The sequence below is a fragment of the Protopterus annectens genome, chromosome 14.part0, assembly GCF_019279795.1.
Source record: "Protopterus annectens isolate FY-2018-M chromosome 14.part0, PAN1.0, whole genome shotgun sequence".
Classification (NCBI taxonomy): Eukaryota; Metazoa; Chordata; order Ceratodontiformes; family Protopteridae; genus Protopterus; species Protopterus annectens.
This window is the reverse complement of record NC_056748.1, coordinates 650,433,962-650,458,438: the sequence shown is the minus strand read 5'-3', so window position 1 is coordinate 650,458,438 and position 24,477 is coordinate 650,433,962. Positions and strand designations below refer to the sequence as shown.

At 39.2% G+C, this 24,477-nt stretch overlaps 1 protein-coding gene across 1 annotated transcript in view; it reads left to right on the top strand.

Moving 5' to 3' along the window:
- SLC16A9 (solute carrier family 16 member 9) overlaps positions 1 to 8,711 on the top strand; it is a 453,874-nt gene extending 445,163 nt beyond the window's left edge. Inside the window, exon 6 of the mRNA XM_044056398.1 lies at positions 8,377 to 8,711. Within this exon, the coding sequence (XP_043912333.1) occupies positions 8,377 to 8,561 (185 nt within the window). The 3' untranslated portion in view covers positions 8,562 to 8,711. The remainder of the gene's footprint in view (positions 1 to 8,376) is intronic.
- The last annotated feature ends 15,766 nt before the right edge of the window (positions 8,712 to 24,477 follow it).

Below are 24,477 nucleotides of genomic sequence, written 5' to 3'. Positions count from 1 at the left end.
GGCAAGCCATGACTTTGTGGAACACAGCACTGACCTATCAAGTACATCTGCAGGCACAATTCCTGCCAGGAAAGAAAAATACTCTGACAGACGAACTAAGCAGAAACCTCATGGACCCTCAGGAGTGGAAACTAGATCCACAGGTTTTCAGCATGATAACAAGGAAATGGGGATGCCCAGACATAGATCTTTTTGCCTCCCCTCACAACTGCCAACTACAGAGATTCTGCACAAGGACTTATCACTCACAAGCATGGAAAGTGGATGCTCTATCATTCAGCTGGAAAACCCTAACAGTTTATGCCTTTCCACCACTGCCTCTCCTTTCCAAGGTACTCCTAAAAGTCAGACAAGAGAAGTCAAAAATGATTCTGATTGCCCCAGACTGGTCACGCCAGCACTGGTACCCAATCCTAAAGAGCTTGTCTCAAGGCCCATCCTGGACTTTACCTCAAATTCCTCATCTTCTGATTCAACAAAACAATCAGATCCTGCACAGCCAACTCAGAACCTGAAATCTGACTGCACGGCAAATAATTTAGCCACTCAGAACACACCTCTCTCTAAAGCTGTTATGGATGTCATTTTGGAAGCCAGGAGGCCCAGCACCAGGAAATCTTATGCAGAAAAATGGAAGAGATTCTGTGCTTGGAACCAGGCACAAGGACTTGAGCCACTTGTTCCAAATATTCCTCAGATTTTACAATACCTAACTGAGATGCTGGACAAAGGCCTATCCTTCTCATCAATTAAGATCCATGCCTCTGCCATTTCGGCTCATTACAATACAGAACCTCCTATTTTCTCTCATCCACTGCTAAGGCAGTACCTCAGAGGGGCAAAAAACATAAGACCCCCAAGGAGGGCACCAATACCTACATGGGACCTCAACTTTGTCTTGGAAAAGCTCACACTGCCTTCTTTTGAGCCAGCCAATACAGCTGATATAAAATTCTTATCATGGAAAACTGCTCTGCTCCTAGCAATAACTTCAGCAAGAAGAGTCTCAGAGTTGTAGGCATTAATGGCAGTGGAACCTTTTATCATTTTTCATCTGGACAGGGTTTCTCTAAGGACAAACCCAACATTTATGCCAAAGGTTATATCCAGTGTGGCTCTTAACCAAACCATTCATTTGCCAACATTTTATCCAAATCCCCAGAATAAAGGGGAGAGACTTCTGCACTCTTTGGACATACACAGGCAGCTATGCTTCTACTTGGACAAAACAAAAGCTTTCAGAAAAAACTGAGCAACTGTTTGTAGCATATGTTGCAGGATCACAAGGAAGGGCTATCTCAAAGCAGACTATTTCAAAATGGATAAGACACTGTATTCATTTCTGCTATGCTCAGCATGGCAAGTCAGTGCCTAAGAATATTAGGCCACATTCTACCAGGGCAGCAGCCACATCAGCAGCCTTTCTCAGAGGAGTACCAACCAAGGAAATTTTGGAGGCTGCAACTTGGAGTTCAGTGCACACTTTTACCAAGCATTATCACTTACCTCTATACTCTAAATCCAGAGCAGGCTTTGCCACTGCAGTTCTGCAGGGCCTCATAGCCACTCCTAATCCTATTTAGATCCAGCCGCTCTACCTCAGCTTTGGGATTCAACCCAAGTGTAATGACTGCAACAGTGAAACACGATGAACATAGTACAGTTGTGTACCTACCATAAATGTAGATGTTTGAGTGTATTCACTGTTGCAGTCCAGGTTACCCACCCTCCATCCCCCTTTCTTTGCTGGGACTTATCTAAACTTCTCTATCCTATACAACCTATGTGGTGTATTTGCTTGTAGATAAAAGTATCATTTTTATTTTACTGTATGTTTTTATAAGCAATACGTATTGCCTACCTTCTTGGGGGCACCTAATATCTGGGGCAAGAAAAACTGAAGAAAATGGTGTCGGCTGCATCTTATATACCCCTGACGCACTGTTGTCAGGGAAGAGGCGACAGCAACTGACGCCGGACCAGGACTTTGGAATTCCAGCCGACTGCGGGTAGCCTGCCAGCAGGATAACCCAGGTGTAATGACTGCAACAGTGAATACACTCGAGCATCTACATTTATGGTAGGTACACAACTGTACTTTTTCTTATCAGTTTAATGCCAACATTTTAGGCACAATGAAATGACAACTTTAAGCAAGGAACATGTATTTCCCCTTCTAAGGTTGATTTTATTGCAAATGAACTACAAGTGTGAAGCTGAGAAATCATTTTTTTTTCTCAGCCCAAAAAATGTGAATGCTTACCAAGCTGTATGCTTTATTTACTAAATAGCATTTCATACAAAAACAAAGATATTCTGTAACATTCAGATGAAACCTAGAAGACAATTTTTGTAAGCAAAGTATTTTATTTGTTGAATAATTCAACGTATACAGTGCAGGAGATTTTTGTCTTTTTAATTATTTCTTTTGTTTTCTTGCTTAAAGAAGTAGGTTCATCCTCTGAAACAATCATGACTGTAGCCAGAGATGTTAGGACCACTCAGTGGATAAGCCTTTACCAGGGTTTTGAGAACCCCTCCCTTCTCCCTACATTTTGAGAGCCGTGCCCTATTCTCATCAAGCACCACATGTGCCTTCTCTCTCCATAACTTCTACAGAAATGCTGAAATGCAGAAAGTGATATGCAGTAGGAGAGAAGATGTGGAATATTGTAATCAGCTGCACCAAAGCCAGGGGATGGAGGAAGGGTATGCGACAAGGGATTAACATACCTGCTACAGACCTGTTGTTATGGTAAGTACATAACTTTTTGTTTCAAATAAGAGAAGGTCCGTCCTGTGTAACAGTGAGAGCACAATCCCACTTATATCTTCCTGTGAGAACATCACCCAGATTGAAGTGGTCTTAATGGAAGACCTGGACATAAACATAACATAACATCCAGCAAGTTTCTTGCAAAATTGTTGAGAAAATACACAGTTGCTGCTCCACAGATATCATCCACAGATGTATGCCAAAAGAAGGCTGTAGAGGTTGTTGTCATCCTAGTGGAATGTGCTGTAGATACTATGTGAAAACATCTCCCATGCCAACACCAAGAAGGCCAGTGCCAACTTTGGCATCAAGTTCTTGGCCAAGACCATTACCATCAAAAGCACTAGCACTGATGATTCTGACACTGAGGTTTCCATCTGGAACAAGCCCAGTGTCAGTAGCATAACTGCTGAAATGTATGGAGTTGACAGAAGGCCCAATGCTGGGACTCTTCGTAGAAGAAGCGGCTAGCAACCTGGTGGCTGACTCCAGCCAAAAACTTGGTGGCAGCAACAAATGCACTGTCAGAGTAAAAGCTGTAGGATGGGAGGAAAGGCAGTGATGAGTCTGTATGACCTGGAATATAGTGAGTGGGAGGCAGGACACCAGGCTGTTTACACTGAACCCCAATAATAGCCTCTGTCAGCCTGTTATGTTCTGTGGCAGGAATTGCAGGATAAGGGACAGACCTGGATGTAATAGGCATAAGAATTCCCGAGTGTCTGGGAGACATTCTGTCATCATGAAACTGTACATCAGTTATGCTGCATGCTTTTCTGTTTCAGAAAGACTGTCTGTAGCCTTCAGTTTAATTTTAGTTACAGGTTAAGACATCATTTGAAGCTCTAGAGGTAGTTGACAAGAAGCAGCATGACTTAGTTTTCCATTTGTCTAAGGAAGGAAGGAGGATGTGTTAGAAGCTGCTGATTCTCTCATGAGAGAAGTCCTGAGATACTTAGGGGAGGAGACAGAAGGGGAGCCAAAGGACTCACTTGACTCATTTTGGGCAGATAAGGACTTTTCTCTTAAATTAATTTTTAGCAGTTCCTTTCTGTGTTTGAGTAATGAATGGTTGAAGTACCAGCAAAGAATATTGTTGATCAATATGAGCTTAACTCAAACAGTAAAGATACTGGGTGCACCCATCAACTGGAAGGATTTGCTAGCTGCAGGCTCTTTGACAGAAGAAACATTTTGACATTTGTAAAGAAAAGAATGCCAAGGTCATGAGAAAAAAAAATGAATGATAATTTAGCAAGAAATCCCTGGCAGAGATTCTGGAAATTAGAAGTAGAGAATAGAAGAATACAGGAGAAAAAAAGGAATACTTTTATTTACAGTATTCAAAAAAAAATCAAACGGAAACCAATACAGGTACCTAGGGCCGTTTGTCTCTACCTTACTAAAGCACAGTAAAGAAGATCTGAAGGGACAGGTCACCTGCATTGCATGGTAAGGAAGGAGATGAGCTCTCAGCATTCATTCATTGAATGGTCCTAATACCTGAAGATTACTCCTACATGTTCTGGAGGATGGCCCTCCTCTTATTAGACTCAAGATTTAAGTGTTTGGTGGTGATCTTACATATAATTCCAGCTGTGCAGAGCCCTGCTGTCTCTCCCCTTGATAAAGAATGCATGGCTGCAGACAGATTATTTGTGTATGTCAGAATACCTGATGCTGTGTTTTCAAATGGATATGATGATGAGTTCCAGCATCATGTACAAGAGTTCCTGGACAGCCTGCTGAAAGAGAACATTAAGACACAGGTTTCAAAATTTTCAGCTCTTAACAACAAACCTCTCAACTGTCCATATGTTTTGCAGAATGTCCAGATTCTTGCCTCATATTTTTGGCCTGTTCTTTATAAAGTTTGTGGTTTCTGGCAAATCATTGAGGATTGAAGTCACTAAAGAATGACTGACATTTGAGTTTCAGACTTCATTTCCTCCTGAAAATGCATGTTAACACAAATCCTGTTATTCTAGCAACTTTTCCAGTTTATAAAAGGAATATTTAAATTCTATCCCTATTTTTGGGCCTTTATCCTCTCATTATTCTAGGCTTTGTCCAGATTTCTGATATTAAGAATTTGAGAGATATGCTTGACCTTATAACCTCTGAAGCCTGTAGTTGGGCAGTTAGTGCAGAGAATTAAGACACTGAGCTGTTAACAGAAGGCTTCCTGTGGTTAGGAGCACAGGGTTGGATTTGAAAATATTTCTGGGCGCAAATGGGTCAGAGAGACTGCATCCAGTGGTGATGACATTGTATTTTATACCCATCAATAGTTTCCATCCTTACAATTGCCAAATGTCCCTCCACATAAAAGGTATTTCAATGAAGGTGGTACAGCAGTTCCTCAACAAAAATAACATAAAAATGAAAAAAAAAATCCAACTGAAGCAGACTTGACCTAATAACACTGGAATACACAACAGAAGGGCCACCAAGGAGGTCTCTCTAGACCAGAAAGGTGTATGGTATTATTTTGAATTACATTTGGTGTCTAGAAAAACAAAGAGCCTCAGTCTCATCCTTGATATTTGCTTATAAATGCACTCATTCCAAAGAAACATTACCTCTCAAATGGTTTTGGTAAAGTGTATAGTTTCATGTCTGTGCAAAGGATACTGGATCTGTTCTTTGGACCTCCAGGGTAGCATTAACATCCATACGGTATCAGAGAGATTCTTATACCCAGTTTAGAGCCAATCAGTACCAATTTTGGACTCTTATGTTCATTCTCACCTCTTTCTTCAGGGTTTTCAACAAATGTGTGTCTGTGGTTACATCCCATCTTAGACTGTATGGATCTGGATTGTTCCCTGCTTGGATGACTGGAAGCTTGCTGCTCCAATTCAGGAAGTTCTTTTTTAGCGGAAGAGGTTTCTGTTTACACTGTTCTCTCCCAGAGCTGCAGTGTCCTAGTAAAGTCCTATCTCTGTCCAATTCAGATGCTAGTCTTCACTGGGAGTTTCCTGACAAACCTATTTGTTGGTCCTTTTTGCTTCACACCAGGATCATGTCACTTCAGTGAGCAGTTTCTGTCATAAAATCCTAGATAGTTTTGGTGGAAACTTGTCTCAAGACCCTGGACCCTGAAGGTAGTGTTGATCTTTATAGCCTTTTGTACTAGTCTCCATATGAGGATCCCCCACTGAGATTTCAGAGTGCAGTGGTCTCAGAACTCATATTCCTTTTAGCATTCCATTTGGGTAACTAGAACATGCTGTTCACACCTGGCCTGGTGACTACATCAAGCAAACCTCTTGACAACTTCAAGCCTTGCCCATTTACTACAGCTGTGTTTACCCTAGGGTGAAGGGGGGGTAGGAGTAGGGACACTTCAGCCAATAGATACCATAGGGTATCAAGACAGCTCAGTGTTCTCACTTATACATGAATATCTTGGAGATGACCATAATGTTTCTGTAGCTTGGCATTTGAAGACACTCTTCCAAAGGGAGTTATTGTCACCATTCAGACAAAATGGTATATAAACAAGAAAGAAGGAGTACCTTCTTATCCAGTATGTCATGAGCCCATGAGAATGGCACAGTGGTCCATCCAATCCCAAATGTATTTGCCAATGATTTGCATTCCAAGGGAGGCAAAATTCAAGGCAGGTAGAATGAGCCAATATCTGTTAATGCCATGTGAGTGGTCTGCCATTCACACAGTTGCCAATGAGAGCCTAATCTGAGGAGACTTCTTTTATGGGACCCATTTGCCTCTCTGTCTGTCACTATGTATTCCAAATTATTTTCACTTTTTAAACCTCTGCTAAGTCATGCAAAGGATGCAGTATCCCACCTGTGGTCAAGTGGCCTCCTTTATGCTTTTACCCCATTTCCTCTGATGAGGTTAATCCAGAAAGTCAGGTGGCACAAGGCAAGTATAATCCTTATTGCTCCCTTTTGGCACAAGCAACTTTGTTATTCTCTTCTTCAGTATAACCTCCTGTACAACTGAGGAGGTGATCTTCCAAGAGGCAGCTTTCTCACCCACCACCCAAGCCTCTCCAGACATCCATGACAGGAAAGTGATGATGTGGTTATTTGAATTCCACTTATAGGTAAGGGTCCAGGGTTGTCAAAAAGGGTGGTATGTGTCATTATTTTGGTCCGGCAGCTTTCTACCTAAAATAATACCATGAAAAATGAACTCATTTTTTTCTTTGGGCATATAGTAGTGCTGACCCTTTTTTCTATTCTACTTCTGACAAATCCCAGTTATCTGTCAGAAATATGTCTGTGCTCTCTTGGTGGTATTAATATACTACCATGCAGGTCAAGGTTTGGTATGCATAGCATCCTTGTATTTCTGCAAGTCCTGTGAATGTAGAAATTTCCACCTTTGACCTCATGTCAGGGATTCGATTCCTCCTCAAGATATTTATTTTATGCTCAGGAAGCTTATCTTTATTCGAATCTGCTGCCTCATTTTACTTCAGGTGCTTGTTTGTGTTGAAATACTGTGTTTTTGGTGGCCCTTTCTGTCACTAGGAGAATCTTGAAATACCTGATCTTTCTAAAGCATCTTTACTTAGTTTCAAGAGGAAAGGGTATGATTTAAGACTAGACAATCTTTCATGTGGAAGGTTGCCACAGAAAATAGTCTTAATCCTTCATATAAACTTTTTTTTTCCACATTATGTTAACCATGAAGAGTGACTTCTGCATTGTATGACTGCCACAGAGAGCTTTGATTTTATACAGACATCAAGGATGATGAGCTTTCTTTGTCCTTTGCCAAAATCTAAATTAAGTAAAAGGGTTATCAATCACATCCGTTTCTGTATGATTGTTCTGCTGTATTTATTTTTGTGTCAATAAGCATGGCATGCTTTAAATGGAATTTCTGGGAACAGTATAATCAGAATAATGCTCAGGAGGGAGAACGAAATTTAAGGGAAAACAGTACTTGAATTGGAATGGATGATAATTGTTAAAAATGAAAACATGTATGTATATTGCATGAAAATTATGAAATAAATGTTTAGAATTGTTTGTTTTTTTATTAATGTATGTGTACTTATGTTATTGTCAAAATAGTGTTCAAAAAACAGTCAAAATGGTGTTTAAAAAACAAAGTATGACAGGCTTTTTACTCTGAGACCTGCTTCTGTTGGAGCAGTGACTGCTCCCTTAGCCATTTTCTGTTACACCACATTAGATAGCAGTGCTGCAGATGCCTAGTCTTGGTAAATATGTGTGACCACTATAAGCTAGACATTTTATTTACAGGTCCAGTTCTTCTTTTGGAGTTACTGCCATTATGTTTCTATGCAAGAGAAGAGGGTCCAAGTATAAATATATTCTGCATTTACTGATTTTGCCCTATTCAAAAAGTGTAACCATGAAGCTATTGAGCTTATTTTTATGGTAACGTACCTCCTTACATCAGCCTTGCTAGAAATTACAATACCTCAGGTTTAACTTGATTTGTTCATATTTCATTCCTAGCAGCATGTGAAAAAAACAGAGCTGATGCTACATGTTTTGGGGGTTGCATGTAAACTAGACATCTTAATGTTGCAAAACGTTAGGAAAAAAAAATGATTTCTACTGTTACATTTCTTTCTTTTTCTGTTTCAGGTTGGTTTTTTGATTGGACTCAGACATATCATGCAGCATTTTACTTCGGTGGAGCTTGTGTCCTCCTGGGTGGATTTATTTTGCTGTTGTCCAGTCCACCGTTTTGGAGTAAAATACTAAAGACCATTCCAAAGTCTGAACTTGCATTTACTTCCTACGCCGTTAAGATATCATCTGAAACATGAGCCATGACCTTTGATTATTTTTGTACTTCTCAACATTTCTCTTGTAATTGTGTTACTTTTGATAATGAAGTACTATAGTTTAAAGAGGGCAGGAAATATGTACAGGAGGGTGTAGCACTTGAGCTTCATAAAGTACAAGAGTGAAAACCATACCTGCTGGTAAGATGTAGTAATATTTGAGCTGACATTGAAGTTATCACGTTTCTTTTAACAGCTGTACCTTAAATGTTATCTTTTATATTTGTATTCCCTTGGTCAAATTTAAAGTTGTATTGTGTCAGTATTTGTATATGGTGGTTCTTTGGGGCTAGTCGGAAGTTGCATTTGAGATGCCTATCTATACTTCCTTCCACAGACACTGTGGTCTGTTAACAGCAGTTACAGTATGTGATAATAAGCATTTCTGTGTAAAATTGTGTATGGTATCTGAGCAACTGCTGTCATTTAGCTCATGAGGTCTCGCCGTCTGTGATTTTGCTGATGCAGCATTACTGGGCATTTGTGCAGTTGTCAATATCCAGCATTTGTTTTTTGCATAATCAGTGACATAACAAAGTATCAAATACTAGATTTTCAGAATTCCAGAATCTTGTAGATGGAGCAGGATAGATAAGCTGGGTTTTTTTCTATATTTGTGTTTTTTTCTGTAATTGCTGCTGTTTAAAAAGTGGACTAAGTTTAATTTTAGCTGCATATGCAGTATGTGGCTATATATGTTGTCAGTATTTTGCCAGATAGTTCCTTCTGGACAAGGCTGGCATTGCATGTACATCTTTGTGCCTTGCTTATGCAGAGCACAGGCTGATTGTGGAGATTTTGAATTGTGGAAGTAGCAGTGGATTTATACATAATCTTTGAAAGAGCTACTGTATAAAGTGAACAGTCAGTTTTATATATATATATATATATATATATATATATATATATATATATATATATCATAAAATGTTAATTGTATTTGTACTTCCATTTTGTATTTCTTTACAAACAGCTGTATCACCTGCATATGAATACCTATAAGTTGTTTTATAAACAGAGATACTGCATTCATTGTCCAATTAAAAATGCCCTGCCCTCCTAAAGTATTTTTTTATTTTGTTTAGTAGGACCTGAGTTGTTGGATCACTTTGTGTCCAGTTAAATTATTTTTTTCCTGTCACATTCTTCTGAAGTAATGGCAAATCTACCTAGTTTTGTGACATTACAGTCACATACTATGTACTTGAATGTTTTCAGAACATGTACTGGTCTGTACTCACTCACTGACATTTACTGTCTATTAATTTCTTCCGTTTACAGGGTGAAGGAGTGATGAGAAAATGTTTATTTGTAGTATTTTAATTCATATTACTTTACTGAGTAAGTGCAGTCAGTGATAGTGACTGTTTGTCAGGAAATTCAGTGATTTTATGTGCTCCCACTTCATTGCTTTATTGAAATTCCAAAGGCTTTGCTATTATTTTCAGCATTTTCATTTATTGACCTAGATTATGTTTTTAACAAAATACCTTTGTAATACATGGAATGCACCGATTACACTCTGCAATCAAGAAAAAAATAAGTTTGTTATATCCCAGTTCTGACATATACACCTAACTGTATATAGTAAGCTTGCCATAATGAGGCTCATACATCAGAACCGTGTTATTAGTGAGGCTCTTGCTGCCACACTGAAGACCACAAGCATAGAACTACATTGCCAGCTAACGGACAGTTTTAGAAACTATTAGTAGAATTCACAATGCCACATAAAAAAGGCTTGGATTCAGAAAATGTTGCCATGTTGCTGTGAATGAATTTACTCAACAAACAGGCATGTGTAGGGTGTGTGTGATTGATAGACACACTTACCACTATTGGGAAATGCCGAACAAAACCTTTCCGCAGTATATGCAGAATTATGTAAAATGGCAGTATTAAAATGATCAACTTGGTGTATGCCGTTAAGGCAAAACAAGTTGGAGGAGAGATTCATTGATGCATAAATACTGCATCATGGAACTGCACAACTCATGTAAATGAACACTGACAAATCTCCATGTTAATGCTAAGGGAGTTGAGACAAAAATGTTAGGATCTGCTACCACATTAGTAAAGCTGTATCTGTAGCAAGCTCTTTTTGCCATTATGAGCCAGAACTGTGCTCACTGTTGCCTCTGGAGAAGCTGCATCATCTGACCATACTTAACATTTCATGATCTACACAACACTAACACCGTGGACTTGTACTGCATGGATAGGGAAACCACACCAGACCTAATGGTCCTGTGTTGGAATCATTTACAACCCTGTGGAAGTTATGGAGTACCTATCCCAATGGATGCCAAACTGTTTGAGGCTTTACATATACTAGCTACAGGGACATTTCAAAAGCCATCTGCGGACACAGTGGTGGTATTTCAGACATCCTGAAGCATGTGGGGAGCGTATGTGGTTCCCATGTACCACAGAGGAGAGAGAAGCCCCATACAGGACTTCTTTGATTTAACCTGTTTCCATGAGGTGGTGGGGTCAAAGACTGCAGCCACAATCAAAGAAAGGCCCCCACCTGGTGAATAGGGGAGGAGGAGGTACATAAAACACAGATTATTACTCCATCAACTGCCAAGTGGTCTGTAATGCACAGGGTATTATGTACTCTGTGTCTGCAGACTACCCTTGCAGTTATCACAACTCCCACATATGGCACACCTGCAACTTGTACCAACATTTTGCAAGGGATGACTTCCCTCCTAGGGGCATATTATTAGTGATACTGGAAATGCCCTGGAGCCCTGGTTGATGACATGCATCTGAAATCTACAAAGTAAAGCAGACCAGGAGTACAGATATACCCAGTTGCAAGCAAGAGGCAGGATGAACAAACCGCAACCAACTAGGCAGTGAAGGCTGAACCAGATGAGGAGTCTATGGAAGTGCTACCAGCTGGGTGTGATCATGCTAGATGGAAGTAGTGACAAAGAGACAGTGGCTTACACACAGCTTCAGCCTATAGTAAAGAGGAGTAAAGCTGATACACAACAGTAAAAGCAATGTATGCAAAACCAATACCAGATTATGCTTAGGGCACAATTTTCATCATTTGCACAGTTTGGGGTGTGAGAACATTATGGATGTCTTTCACAAGGAAATGTGTGAATGCTGAGGCAATTAAAAACAAGACTGCAGTACTATATATGGGCTTTTAGTGTGTGAGTGGGGGATATTTAATGTAAAAGACGTTGTGAAGGCTGGTGTCACTGGAAGTTTGTGTGTGTGTGTGTGTGTGTTTGTGATGTACTGGGGGCTGTTGTGCTGTGAGTGTGTCTGAGATGTACTGGGGGTTGTGCTGTGAGTGTGTCTGTGCTGGGACACAGCCTCAGCAGTAGTTGCAACACCATGTATCAATCTACTGGACAGGTGCAAAACATGCATGGTAAAGAGTTAAGCATTATCTATCTGCACATACATAGCGAGCTGGCTATACCAGGAGCTGCACTAGTCTTACATCATCCATGGGTAGAGAACACCATGCTGCATGACAGTGAGTGACATCTGTTACCATACATGCCACAACTGTGACTGCCACGACCCTGAGGATGTTCTGTCCTGGCCATAAATACTTCCTCACCAAATGTAGCTTTGGAAGTGCTAGCACTTCTTAAGAATGACTTTGCTAATCCTCAATCACAATGGCCACTGTTCATGGAGGTAGATGTGGGACAGCTTCATGGATGATGCTCCCACATATGATGTGAGCTTGACAGAATATGGCACTTTCAAGTATATGATTTAGTCCATCAAAATAATGACTTGTTGAGACGTGCACTCTGGTAGGTCATCTTGTACACCCTGGATCAGCCTTACTAACTCCAACATGACTTTTGTAGTACTATCGTGTGCCTCAGTGATGGTCCTGCACATGCCGGACTGTAGCCATTGACGCACTAACTTTAGGGGGAGGGTGTTAACACTGTCTGTAATGAGCACGGGTACCAAACCCGCTATGTGTACCATCCCACACAAGGGGGGATAGCATCAGATCCTGTCATGTCTAATAAAGGGTGCAAAATCCCCAACTGCTGGTCTGTCTAGTAACAGGTCTTCGTTGTGTGGTATGTATCTGCAACCATAGAGGGATGTGTCTGTGATGTGTTTGAGGGACAGTAGTCATATTTCTTGTGTCCAGCACATGTAATATACTCACTGACTGCCCCAGCTGATCCACAACATCATCATTAGAGATTGCAGATCCTTCAGTGTCAGGTGTTGACAATTTTACAGTGGTGGTGCTGGTTACTTAGAGAATCACCTATGAACATAAAGCACAATACCTTGTGTAAGGATAAGTTAGCACCAGAAATATACATGAAACTTAGGTGTAGGAGTAATAGAATCTGAAAACCAAGTATTTAAACAGCATACCTTGTACAAATGTGTAGTTGAAATACCTAATGTTGTTGTATAACCCAATCAGGCAGCTTTAATAACTTGGCCAGTCAATAATGGGTCAAGAAAATTTACAGCTACTGTTACAGGGCAAGAGCTCTACGTACCTGTAGCATCTGCAGTAGCTATGCACATTGAAACTCTACATCAGTGTTAAACACCATCACACTGTGGAACCATGTGGAGGTGTCAGTGTTTCTGACAGAGACCAGAAGCTCCTCCATCTCCATGAGAGTCAGCTCAACTGATGGCCCACTTCATGTCAACCTACCTTCCCATGTCAGGTGAACAGCTTGCTTTTCAGTAGCATAAATAATATTGATGACCCTGTGATGGACAGTTCAATAAGTACAGTCCTGGACACTGACAGCATTAATATCTACTACCAGATCTTTCCAGACACATTCCCACTAGGCCCAGTTGGCAAAATCTTGCCAAAAGAGCCTTTGGCCAGAGAGACAGAGAGCCTGAAGTAGCAGGCTTACTAAGTTTTTTTAGGCATTGCTGTGTAAGTGTAGAAAACAGTGGTATCATCTTGTTGGTCATGAATGGCCCAGAAAACCCCTTACAACACTGCTCTTCATCTTGGCAATGTACAATGATGCTGGTGCCTGACAATCATGTTTATCTATCAAGATAGTGTACTTAATGTTAAGGACATAACATTACAGAGCAAATGTCCCCCACACTATGACATCCTTAACATTTCCACTCTTCAAGGTGACATGACTGTCTCCTATCATTGGTAAAAAGAACAGCCAAATGGTTTTAGACAGTGGTAGTGCAAGGCCAGCCTGAATGTGTTCACAAGTGCTCTTAGTGGTTGCTGATTGGTATGTTTCCTATTAGGCTTAACCGGTTCTGTGTTCAGTCATCGAACGGAAAAGGTGTTGAATGGCATGTTTCATTAAACATGCTGTTCATCGAGCTATTCGAGTAAGATCACATTACAGTAGGGATCAGGAAATTTGCCCTTTCCCCACTGTAGTGTGATCTCAAAGTTGACATATATATTTAGTGGGGGCGGGGGGGGGGGGCACAGCCACCACATGAGGAATTTCACTGAATGGCATTTTTGATGTAATTCCATTTGGCGATTTTTTCTGTTCAACGATTGAGCATAGACTTGGCTTAACAATCCTTCAGTACAACAATTTTCTTACCTTAGTAATACCCCCTTCATTTCACTTGTTCAGTAACTTGTAAAGTACTATCAAACCTATATCATTGTATTCTTAAGTACCACAATGGCCAACGTTGCCCATATTTTAAGAAGTTTAGATGAGAAAATAGCACTTACCTTGTAGATGTTGTAGGAGCTGTTGCTGTACAGTCAATTAGTGTAAGAGGCACTTGTTAAAGGTTTCAAAGGTGCTGCTCTAGGAATTCTTTCTTGGCATAATTGTGCTCAGTGCCTTCACCTGCCCTTACATTATGCAAATTTGGATACCTACAGAAGGTGATTTTACAGATGAGCACTCAGCTCATTACTGTTTGTGAATTGCTTAATTTCTGCATTGCACTGACTGGCCAGACTCCACAATGAAGCTCACCATAGCATTGCACACATGCCTAGGTACCTTTAGGCTGCAATGCGCATGTGCTATTCACCCCACAGCTCCAGGGGATGTCTGTAATTCCACATCTAACATAATGGATATGGACTCACTCTAATGCATATTTTATTATAAACAGATACAGGGATTGCCATTTTATACACCTTACACTGCAGTTTTCAAATTAAATACTTTAGACTATTACACCACTGGTTGTGCAAATGAGCTGCCCACCAATGCACACCAGTTAGTACACCCGACAACAGGTATGGCCATTTTTCCTCCAATTTTTTATCTCTGCTGACATGTCTACTTTGGGAGAAGGCAGTGCTCCTTTTAGAGCACAAGTTACATCTCTGGTCCACACTGGTTTGTCCATCTGAACTATGGCCCAGTGTGAGGGAATCCAAGGTGGCAAGTAAGCTTTCACTGGACTGCGGCTGGCAAAAATGGCAACTGCAACCATACTTGTCTCCTGTTCTGGTGTTACCCTCCCTTTTGTGTTTGTGTTCACCTCGGTTTGCTGCCCAGTCCTCCCCATTTCTATTGTTTTCCTACTGGTTGTCTAACTCCTTCTCCATTGAGGTCCCCCTCTCTTATTTTGTCAGCACCTCCCCTATCAGGCTTGTCTGTCATCTGTTTTGTTTGTTTGTCTGTCTCTGCTACTTACTGTAATCCTCTTACCTTTCCCTTACTTCCCTTACTACCTTCCTCAACTTACCTACTCTTCATATATACAAAATGGGCACTTGACCCATAAAAAATTGTACTCCATTTTCCCTACCTCCATCCTGCTCATTCCTTAGGTTTTCCTCTTATGTTCTACCCTCTGCTTGCTTCCCCTTTTTCATCACATTTCTATATTTCCATGTCCTGCCTTTAATTTGGTCATAAAATAGATTAGCACGCCTTTATAATAGCAGTTTAAGGCTAATTTCCAAATCAGTTCTACTTCTTACCATTAGTTTGTGCATGGAATCACCCAAAGCCGTATCAAGACATGTGCACAATGGATGAGCATTGCTAGTCCTTCCCCAGGATTCATTAATGCCTACACTAAGTGTACACCATTCTGAGTGAACAGACAACACAGCCATAACTCATACATGTTTCCTCCTAATTTTAGTTTTCCTATTGATTTTCTTGCAGATTTAAATGTTGACAGGGATTCATAAAGGTTACCACAAAGTGTAGACTACAGTTACACTTAGTATAATCTTTCTGAATGACTAGAAAGCACAAAAATGTGGTAGGGATGTTCCTGAATACATATCATGTACACTTAGTGTAGACATTAATGAATTTGACCCCTTGTCTTTCTGTGCAGCCACACCTTAGTTTACAAACCCTGCTCCAGTTGCAAATGGGATATTTAATATTCTTACTTCCTTCAATGATATCCTTCTCTATACATTATTAATGAGCAACAGTACCTCATCGTACAAATGAGGTATACAGTGGTGGGATAACCAAGACTATGTCTTCTGTCTTTCTGGATCAAGCAAATGTGTGTGGTAGCTCGAACTGTCTAACAGCTTGTAAAACTGTTGATTAGAAATGTACTTCGCTTTGGACACCATTTGTGTAGCAACATTAGATATATTACAGACTTTTTTTTCTTGACTGGAAAGTTATCAGTACAGGTAGATATTCAATGTATTACAAAGAAATTATGATTGATCTCTGAGTGTAACTGTTTGTTAATGTGTTCTCAAAATGGATAAAGAAATTCACTTCTCGAACGTTGTTCTGGAGGGCATTTTCTTGTGTCCAAACATATTAACAGACTGGTGATGATCAGTGAACTGATCATAATCCTGTGTTTTATTGTGTCTACAGTTTCTAGAGATGTGATCTTTTACAACTTCTGTATATTCCTCCTATGGTCCTTTAAGTTAGCTGCTTATTAAGGAAATAACTCAGTTGGCATTATTTTACAAGTGGTCCAAAATGTAATATTTATATGTCCTATATAATGTTTATAAAATATTTTTTAAATGTGTTTCTTTTATGCTCAGTGAATCATTTATAATACATTTTTAAAGCACATTTGTTCATTGGCTTTTAATGTTGCTGACTGTAGATGGCATGACTTTTGTCATATTGCAGTTGAAAAACACTATTTTCTTCAATAAGTTAAACGTAAAAAAGTTCAGCTGTACTCTCTGACAGTGAGTCTGCCATACCTCTCAACTGTACAGATTTTTGCAGAATGTTGATTTTTTCGTAATATTTTTGGTCTGTTTTTCAGAAAGTTGTGGTTTTCTGGCAAATTAGTGGCAAGTCATTAAAGATTGAAGTTAGAAAATAATGACAGACAATTGAGTTTCAGACATCATACCCTTCGGAAAATTCATGCTAATGCAAAACGTGTTATTCTATCAACTTCAGTTCAATCAAGTTAATGATATACTAAAGCTAAAATGTTCATATTGCTGAAGTAGAGCAGTGTAAAGAGTGTAAACAGAAGAACAGTTAACATCAGCTCCAGTTTCAGGAATTATGCTGTGTAGTGGACATTTATTGTAGCTATTGTGAACACCGCAGAGAAGGATGCTGTTTTATGTTGTTATTGACTGTGTGACAGACCTACACTGGGACCTCTTTACCAACTGTTATACAGTTCAGATTTTGTCGCATACCTATCTGTGTACAGTATATCTACAGGTGTATGTTGCACTGCCAACATGCACTAGGGATAGTTGAAACTGTTAAGCCGGAAACACATTCAATTGACTTCAATAGAAAAACACAAAAAGGTATTGTTACAAGGAGTTGGGGGCAATCTTGCCTACACCTCCATGCCCTGACATTTCTAAATATGCTAACTCTAAAATTGCACAACTTTGCATTTAATAGTAGGAGTTAAGGAATAGATTTAGTGCTGTGTGTGTGTGTGTGTGTGTGTGTGTGTGTGTGTGTGTGTGTGTGTGTGTGTGTGTGTGTGTGTGAGATGTTGACTATATCTTTGTCCAAGTGTCTTGTGTAGTGCTACTGTTAAGAAAAGAGGTTTTCATAAGTTATTGTGTAGGGTTAACACACATGAGTAATGTGAGGAGGGCAAGTTTAAAGCTCTGCCCCAACCCTAACCCTACATATTGATTTGACTTATAAAAACTTCTTTCCCCAACAGTAACACTATTCAGACAAATTTTGTATGTAGCTAGTGTTAGAGTTAGTTAGGCAATCAGGAAAAGAGTATATTTTCCTTTTTCAGTTGTGTTGCTGTTCAGTTTTTTATCAGTTTATTTGGTTTTCAACATCCTGTCGTTGATCATTTGTGTGTAGATGTCTTGCTGTTTGACATAGTGTCCTATAATTGTATACACATGTATGTATATATATATATATATATATATATACACACACACACACACACACACACACACACACACACACACAAACACACACACACACACACACACACACACACACACACACACACACACACACACACACACACACACACACACACACACACAGACACACACACACACGCACACACACACGTGTGTTTGTGTGTGTGTTTGTGTAGATAGATACAGATATATATCTATATAGACATGTGGGTGGCACAGTAGTGAACCTGAAGAGGTGGAATAATTCTTGTTGTATCTTTTAAGTCAGTGTTTCTCATACTTTTCTGATCATGGCCCACTTGGACAAAGCACATAACTCAGTGGCCCACTAACCCCTTCCATAACTCACATTTAAAGATAGGTCGTATTTTAATGCCATAGGTGAGCCTACAAATGCTGCAGCGAAGTGTAAAATTGTGGACTTTGCATTTATTGTTAGCCCTGAACTGATTCCAACTAAAAATTATGTAGAATGAAAATTGGAAGTTGGGATATTATTATGTGACTAATACCAAGAAGCGACATAATTGTAAAGTATATAATTATTTATTCATGGAATTAAGTGGATACATATGAAAAAAATATATACTACATGAATTAATGTGAAGAATGGCACTGCTTGCTTTCAGAAACCAGTAGAAATATTTAGCAATGAATAATAAAATAAAAAACGTGAGAATACTGAATATCTAGTTACAATAAACACCAGAGTGTCAGTCACAGGAGATGTAAAAGTAACACAGTTGGATGGTTTCACACAGATGCAGAAAAAATAATACTTAACGAATCTCACTGTATTTCCTGAATGTCTGTTTTATTTTACATGTAATTTACCATCTTATCTTCAAAAGTCATCAGTTTTAGGAGGGACTAAGAGAGACAGAGCTAAAATTACAGTCAAAATCAGGGACATCCCTGAAAATCAGGGACAGTTGAGAGGTATGGTGTAGGGATGTCATTGTCAACAGTGTAATGGCCGTTCTTATGAAAACTGTATTTACTGCAAGACCGGTATATATATATAAGGCTTATAAGCAATAGTTAATAAAACTATTGAACAAATGCTGACTACAGCCAGTCAGTCCAACAGATGACTCCCTTAAGCCATATTATTTCTATTCTTTCCCTTCCAAGGTGGTATTCCTGCTTCCCCTGATGTCCCCTACTGCCAAACATTATTGTGTCCTTCCCATGCCAGAATGATATTTCTGAAGGCATGTCTCAAAGTAACAATTTCAAGATAAGTCTAATTTTATTAAGAACTTCCTTGATTTTGTTACACTTTTTAGAAGAGGCTACCAGGAGCTAAGAGGTGACATGTGTAAGATGTTTGTGTTGGGGGCCACATTTCAGTGTGAGATTGTTTGTAGCCACTTCTTCCAGGGGAGGGCAATCCTTAACTGATGACAGTCCTTTTCTGTATCTGAAAATGAGTTCTGATGCTTATCAAATAACTCTAAAACCCTTATTTTATTTATTTTTTTTTGGCACTATATATTTTTTTGGAGCAACATAATTATAAACACAATAAAGAAAATACAGGAAAAATACATCAGCCCCAGTATTTCAGCTAGGTTTCTTCAGGTGCTTATTTACTGTCTGCTCAAGCTTGTTTGTTCATTGTATAATTTTTTCATAGCCATTTGCTTAGTACATGTTGTAGTGGTACATATGGGTTTGATTACTAGTGTATTTCAAATAGCCACTCCTTCTCAAAGCTATAGTGACTTTGGAATGAGAATAGTAAAGTAAGTTAGTGTGATAGAATGGGTAATTATGCAAGAGTATATTTAAAGTGTAGCACACTGCTTAAGAATACATCTAACTAGCAATAAAATATAGTTCTACTTGAATGTAAATGTACGGAATAAAAACGCATGCAAAACCTGCATCTCAAATTATGTTCTAGTGATGGATATGCTACTAGCGTATGTATTTTTTAAGTTAGAAAAATTCCTGTGATATATCTAGCCAGGAAAGTTTGAGAGACAAGTGACTTTAGAAAAGAAACACCCAGTACTGTCTTACTAAGTAATCTGATGATACAAGCAGGCCAAAGCCGCACAAAAATAGTAACTGATTGAAGTCACCCAAAAACAAAATGTTAATAGCCATTTGACAAATATATTATAATTCATATAATATATAACAATGTGCAATGTATAAACAATAGAAACTCTTGAAAAACTGCATTCTGTACCAGGATAATACTTTGCTATATAAAACTTGTATACTAAATACAAATACACAACACATACATATGGCTCAATTAATCAACTGTAAAACACTAAAAATTATAAAATGTTAAAATATATTTATACTGTAATAAATACAGTATAAATATATTTTAACATTTAGAGGTTTTAACAGTGTTTTAGAAAATTATATAACATATAATGTATGTGTTGTGTATTTGTATTTAGTATACAAGTTTTATATAGCAAAATATTATCCTGGTACAGAATGCAGTTTAAGCTATATGGCTTTAATTTTTAATTGGAACAACATGTGACAAATTAAGGTGTATTTAAACTGATTTTTCAAGAGTTTCTATTGTCTGAAGAAGTTGCATTTTGCAACGAAAACGTGTTGTACCTGTTGGATTTACCTACGTTAATAAAGAAAGCTTTGTTTAGTACTTAGCCACTTGGTTCTTGGATATTCATTGGCTATTACCCTGAAGCTGTTTTTGGACATTTTGGGTTTGGTGTTTTCCAGCTTTCCTCTTTTTGCTTGTAATGTGCAATGTATGGCAATCAGCAGCATCACATATCTAAGCATTTCATGGAGAACTGCTGTTAACAACCCCAGAGATGTAACCATTCTGACAGACTGCAACTAAGTAAATCCAATAAACTGAATCCATGGACAACAGATAAACTCCGGCAGGCAACTCAAACACCATACCAGGAAGGCTCTCAACTTATCTGCTTAAGAATCAGGGACAAATCCTGTCATTTTCTTACTGCCAACAGAATTTCTCACCCATGCGCTCCACAACAATCACTGATGTGTCTCTGATGGAAGAAAGAAATACCACTTCATTCCCATTTTAATGACATTCACAAGAGATAAAAAACAAAACATGGGACAGAAAACCACCTGCAGTTTAGTAAGCATGTTACATGAAGGAATTTAGGGAGAATGCACTCTCTCTCTACTGCATTTTTATAATGTAAATACAATGATTTGCCCAAAGTAATCCACCCTAGTTTTACAGAATAATTCCCTTTCCCTTAGCTTGCATCCCGAAGCAGTAAAACTTCCCAATTAATATATCTTTTACCTTTGAGAGTATAATCCAGGTTCTGGCTCTTTTGTATACAATCAACAACTTCCTACTTGGTACAAGTGCACCAACACCTGTCCATACCGTGGGAAATCACATACGGTCAGGGGATTAGCAGGAAGAGCTGTAAAAACACTGCAAAAAAACATGGCTAAGCAGTAACAGTCCTGTTATTGTGTTAATGGAAGTGTTAATACAATGAACGGAAGCGTTACTGCTTAGCCATGGTGAAGTTTGTTTTTTGCAGCATTTTCGCACTTAGCATGAAATGGTCAGGATATTTATTTACAGCCCACCAGGAAATCCTTGCGGCTCACAGGTGGGCAGTGGAACGCACTTTGAAAAAGGCTGTTTTAAGTCATACTGAAAAAATCTGCTATTAAGTCAAACAGGTGTCATAAAACAAGGGTTGGGAGGGTGGCCTAATGGTTAAGGTGTTTGCCTTACAAACACAAAGTACAGGGTTTGATTCTCACAAGGGATAATTGGCTAGGCTTAAAATGGCTCGCAAAGGTAGTTACCTTAGTACTGATCTATGAACCTATAAAAGGTAATTTTTTGCAGACTTGGCTGTAAACAAAATCAGGAGTCTACTTTTGTCAAGTTATACTTTTATGTCCCAGATATATCCTGGTTGACACACCTGATTTTCCTGAAGAACTTGCCTGCTTTGGTACATGGCACAGTGTCATCTAAATGTTGTAGCAGGACGACAAGATCTGTTTTACTTAGCTTGTATTATAAGTACAAAATCAACTACTAGTTTGACAAAGAATCACCAACAAGGTATTGACAACCTTTTTAAAAATAGTATCTTTTATTTACTGACATCTGACTAGTTAAAACAGTACAAATGAAAGCCTTTCTGGTTGCTATAGACCTCAAAGGTGCTTACCTACACATTCCAGATTGCAAAAAGTTTTGCCATTACCTAAGATTCTTTGCCTTGGGTTCACACTTCATTTTACATATTTACCTTTTGGTCTTTCCTCAGCTTCAAGAGCTTTTATCAAGTGCCTTGCTCCAATTGCAGCCTTTTGCAGACTTCAAGACATATTTTTCCTTAATGGACAATTGCCTCATTTCAGCTCCCTTCTTCTAAGACTTCCTAGTAACCGATAAGTTCCCTAGTCTTCTTTTAGCAGCATTGGTTTCAAACTAAACTTTAAAAAGTCTTTTTTTAAACTCCCTCACATATATGTTATTGTTTGTAGGGTGTCTCCTAGACACCACCCTATCTACTGCTTACCTTCCTTCTGATAAAGTGTCTTCTTTCCAGCTTCACTTCTTTAATCGAACCCAATAAAACATGCCCAGAGCAAGAGAGTTCCCCAAATTTTGAATTATTTGGCTTTATCCATTCTATTGGCCTCACTTGCAAGACTCCAGGTAAGAGAGAAGCAACGGTGTCTTAAATCAGTTTGGGTCCAACATCTTCATCCCTTATCTTTTCAAATCCCAGTGTTCAATTTCATCAAGAAGGAACTCCTATGCTGGGCTAAATCCAGGCCTTCCTGTACCACAGGAAGTAGCTTGTTAACAGCTCATAGACATAATCCTCTGCATGATGTCTAGACTATAGTTGCCATCTTTACTACCAGTTCAGTATCAAGAGGTTTGGCATAGAGGAAACCTTTTCTCTCTGTCCAAGTGTTGCTTCAGAGTCAGGTTTTTGGCAATGATCCAGCTTCACAGTCAAGCTCTTAGGTACTGGAATTCTATCAGTGTCATGCTGTTCAGTGCAGCAGAGTATTTGGTGTCAAAGTGTCTCTTTGGAATCTTGCTGTTCAACACTGATTCAACATGCCCATATAAGTTCTTCACTAAAAGAGTACATGGCATAATTAACATGCCCAATGCAGACCATCTCAAAGCCCCGTCCCTGTATTCTGTCTGCTACAGGCTGTTGACCCTGGCATACAAGGCATTTTTGGACCCTACCCTGATGGACCTCCTGCATGTCTGCAAAACAAACAGCACCAGAATTATTCATTCTAAAGACTTAAACCTTGCCTGTGATATAAATAGGACCTGCTGGAGTGACGGGTATGTATCCCAGAGACTACCCCGTCTCTGGAATAGGCTTCCCATTCTTGTGAAGCAGAGTTCCTCCCTAATCCAATTCAAGTGTAACTTGTACAATTGGATGGGGAACAGGAAATTCATCCCTGGCTTGGCACCCATGTCTGTAATGGACATAGGCAAACAATAAATGGTTCATCTCACACGAGCCTGCTTGTAAATGTTTAATCTCCGAAGCCCCTGCCTACACTAATCAAGGGTAGCAGAACTTGTTAGAGATTTGGATTCATTGCCAGACTTAAAAAGGCTCTATGAAAAGGTGAGGCTTTCAGTCAGAAAACTCTGACTTCAAAGAGATTTCCTTATTTTGGCAACACTTTCCTCAATCTCAAGATTTCTTTTTTAATAGCATAAAGAAATTTCATCAGTGGCTGAAGTGTCATTGCTGTTATCCTTTGGGGAGTCAGGGAACTTGTATCCAATTCCCCGGGTCTCACTAGTACTATTTTTAGGATATTGTCTTGGATTCTGGTTTGTCGGCTCTATTTTTTAGCATTTCTTTCCACACCCAGCAAATGCATGTGTGTGTGTGTGTGTGTGTGTGTGTGTGTGTGTGTGTGTGTGTGTGTGTGTGTGTGTGTGTGTGTGTCTGTGTGTGTGTGTGTGTGTGTGTGTGTGTGTGTGTGTGTGTGTGTGTGTGTGTGGCTGATGTTTTTCTCAGCTCTCTTTTATCTCAACAGTTAGTGAAACTAACTGATGACTTGGTTTACTGCTCATTATGAACCTCATACTAGTTAGTTGTATACTAGCCAGTCTACTTCTAACTTTAACAGGGCAGAGTGTTCATCTGGGGGGATAAAAGGGTGCTTGTCACTAAACTTGCATCCTACAAAGAAGTGCTGTACTACTTGTAAAATGTGACTCACTTGCTATTCTGTGGCAGGTTTCCCTACTGAGGTTTTGCTAGAGCCTATATCTTGGCACACACTACAGTAACCACTCCATCAAAAGAATACTGTCAACATCTCACTGAAATGACAAAATAATTTGTATGCCTAACTACTGCCTGTACAATGCACATGGGCTTACTCTTTAGTACCTTCTACCTCTGTAAAATCCTAGAATGAATAAATGTAACTACTGCTTGCGTATAAATGTAAATAGAAATGTAACTTCTCTGTGTTTAACTGGAACTAAGTATAATGCAATGTAAACAAGTGGAGCTTTTGTCTCCGGGCCTTTGCTGAAAGTGGGTATTACCT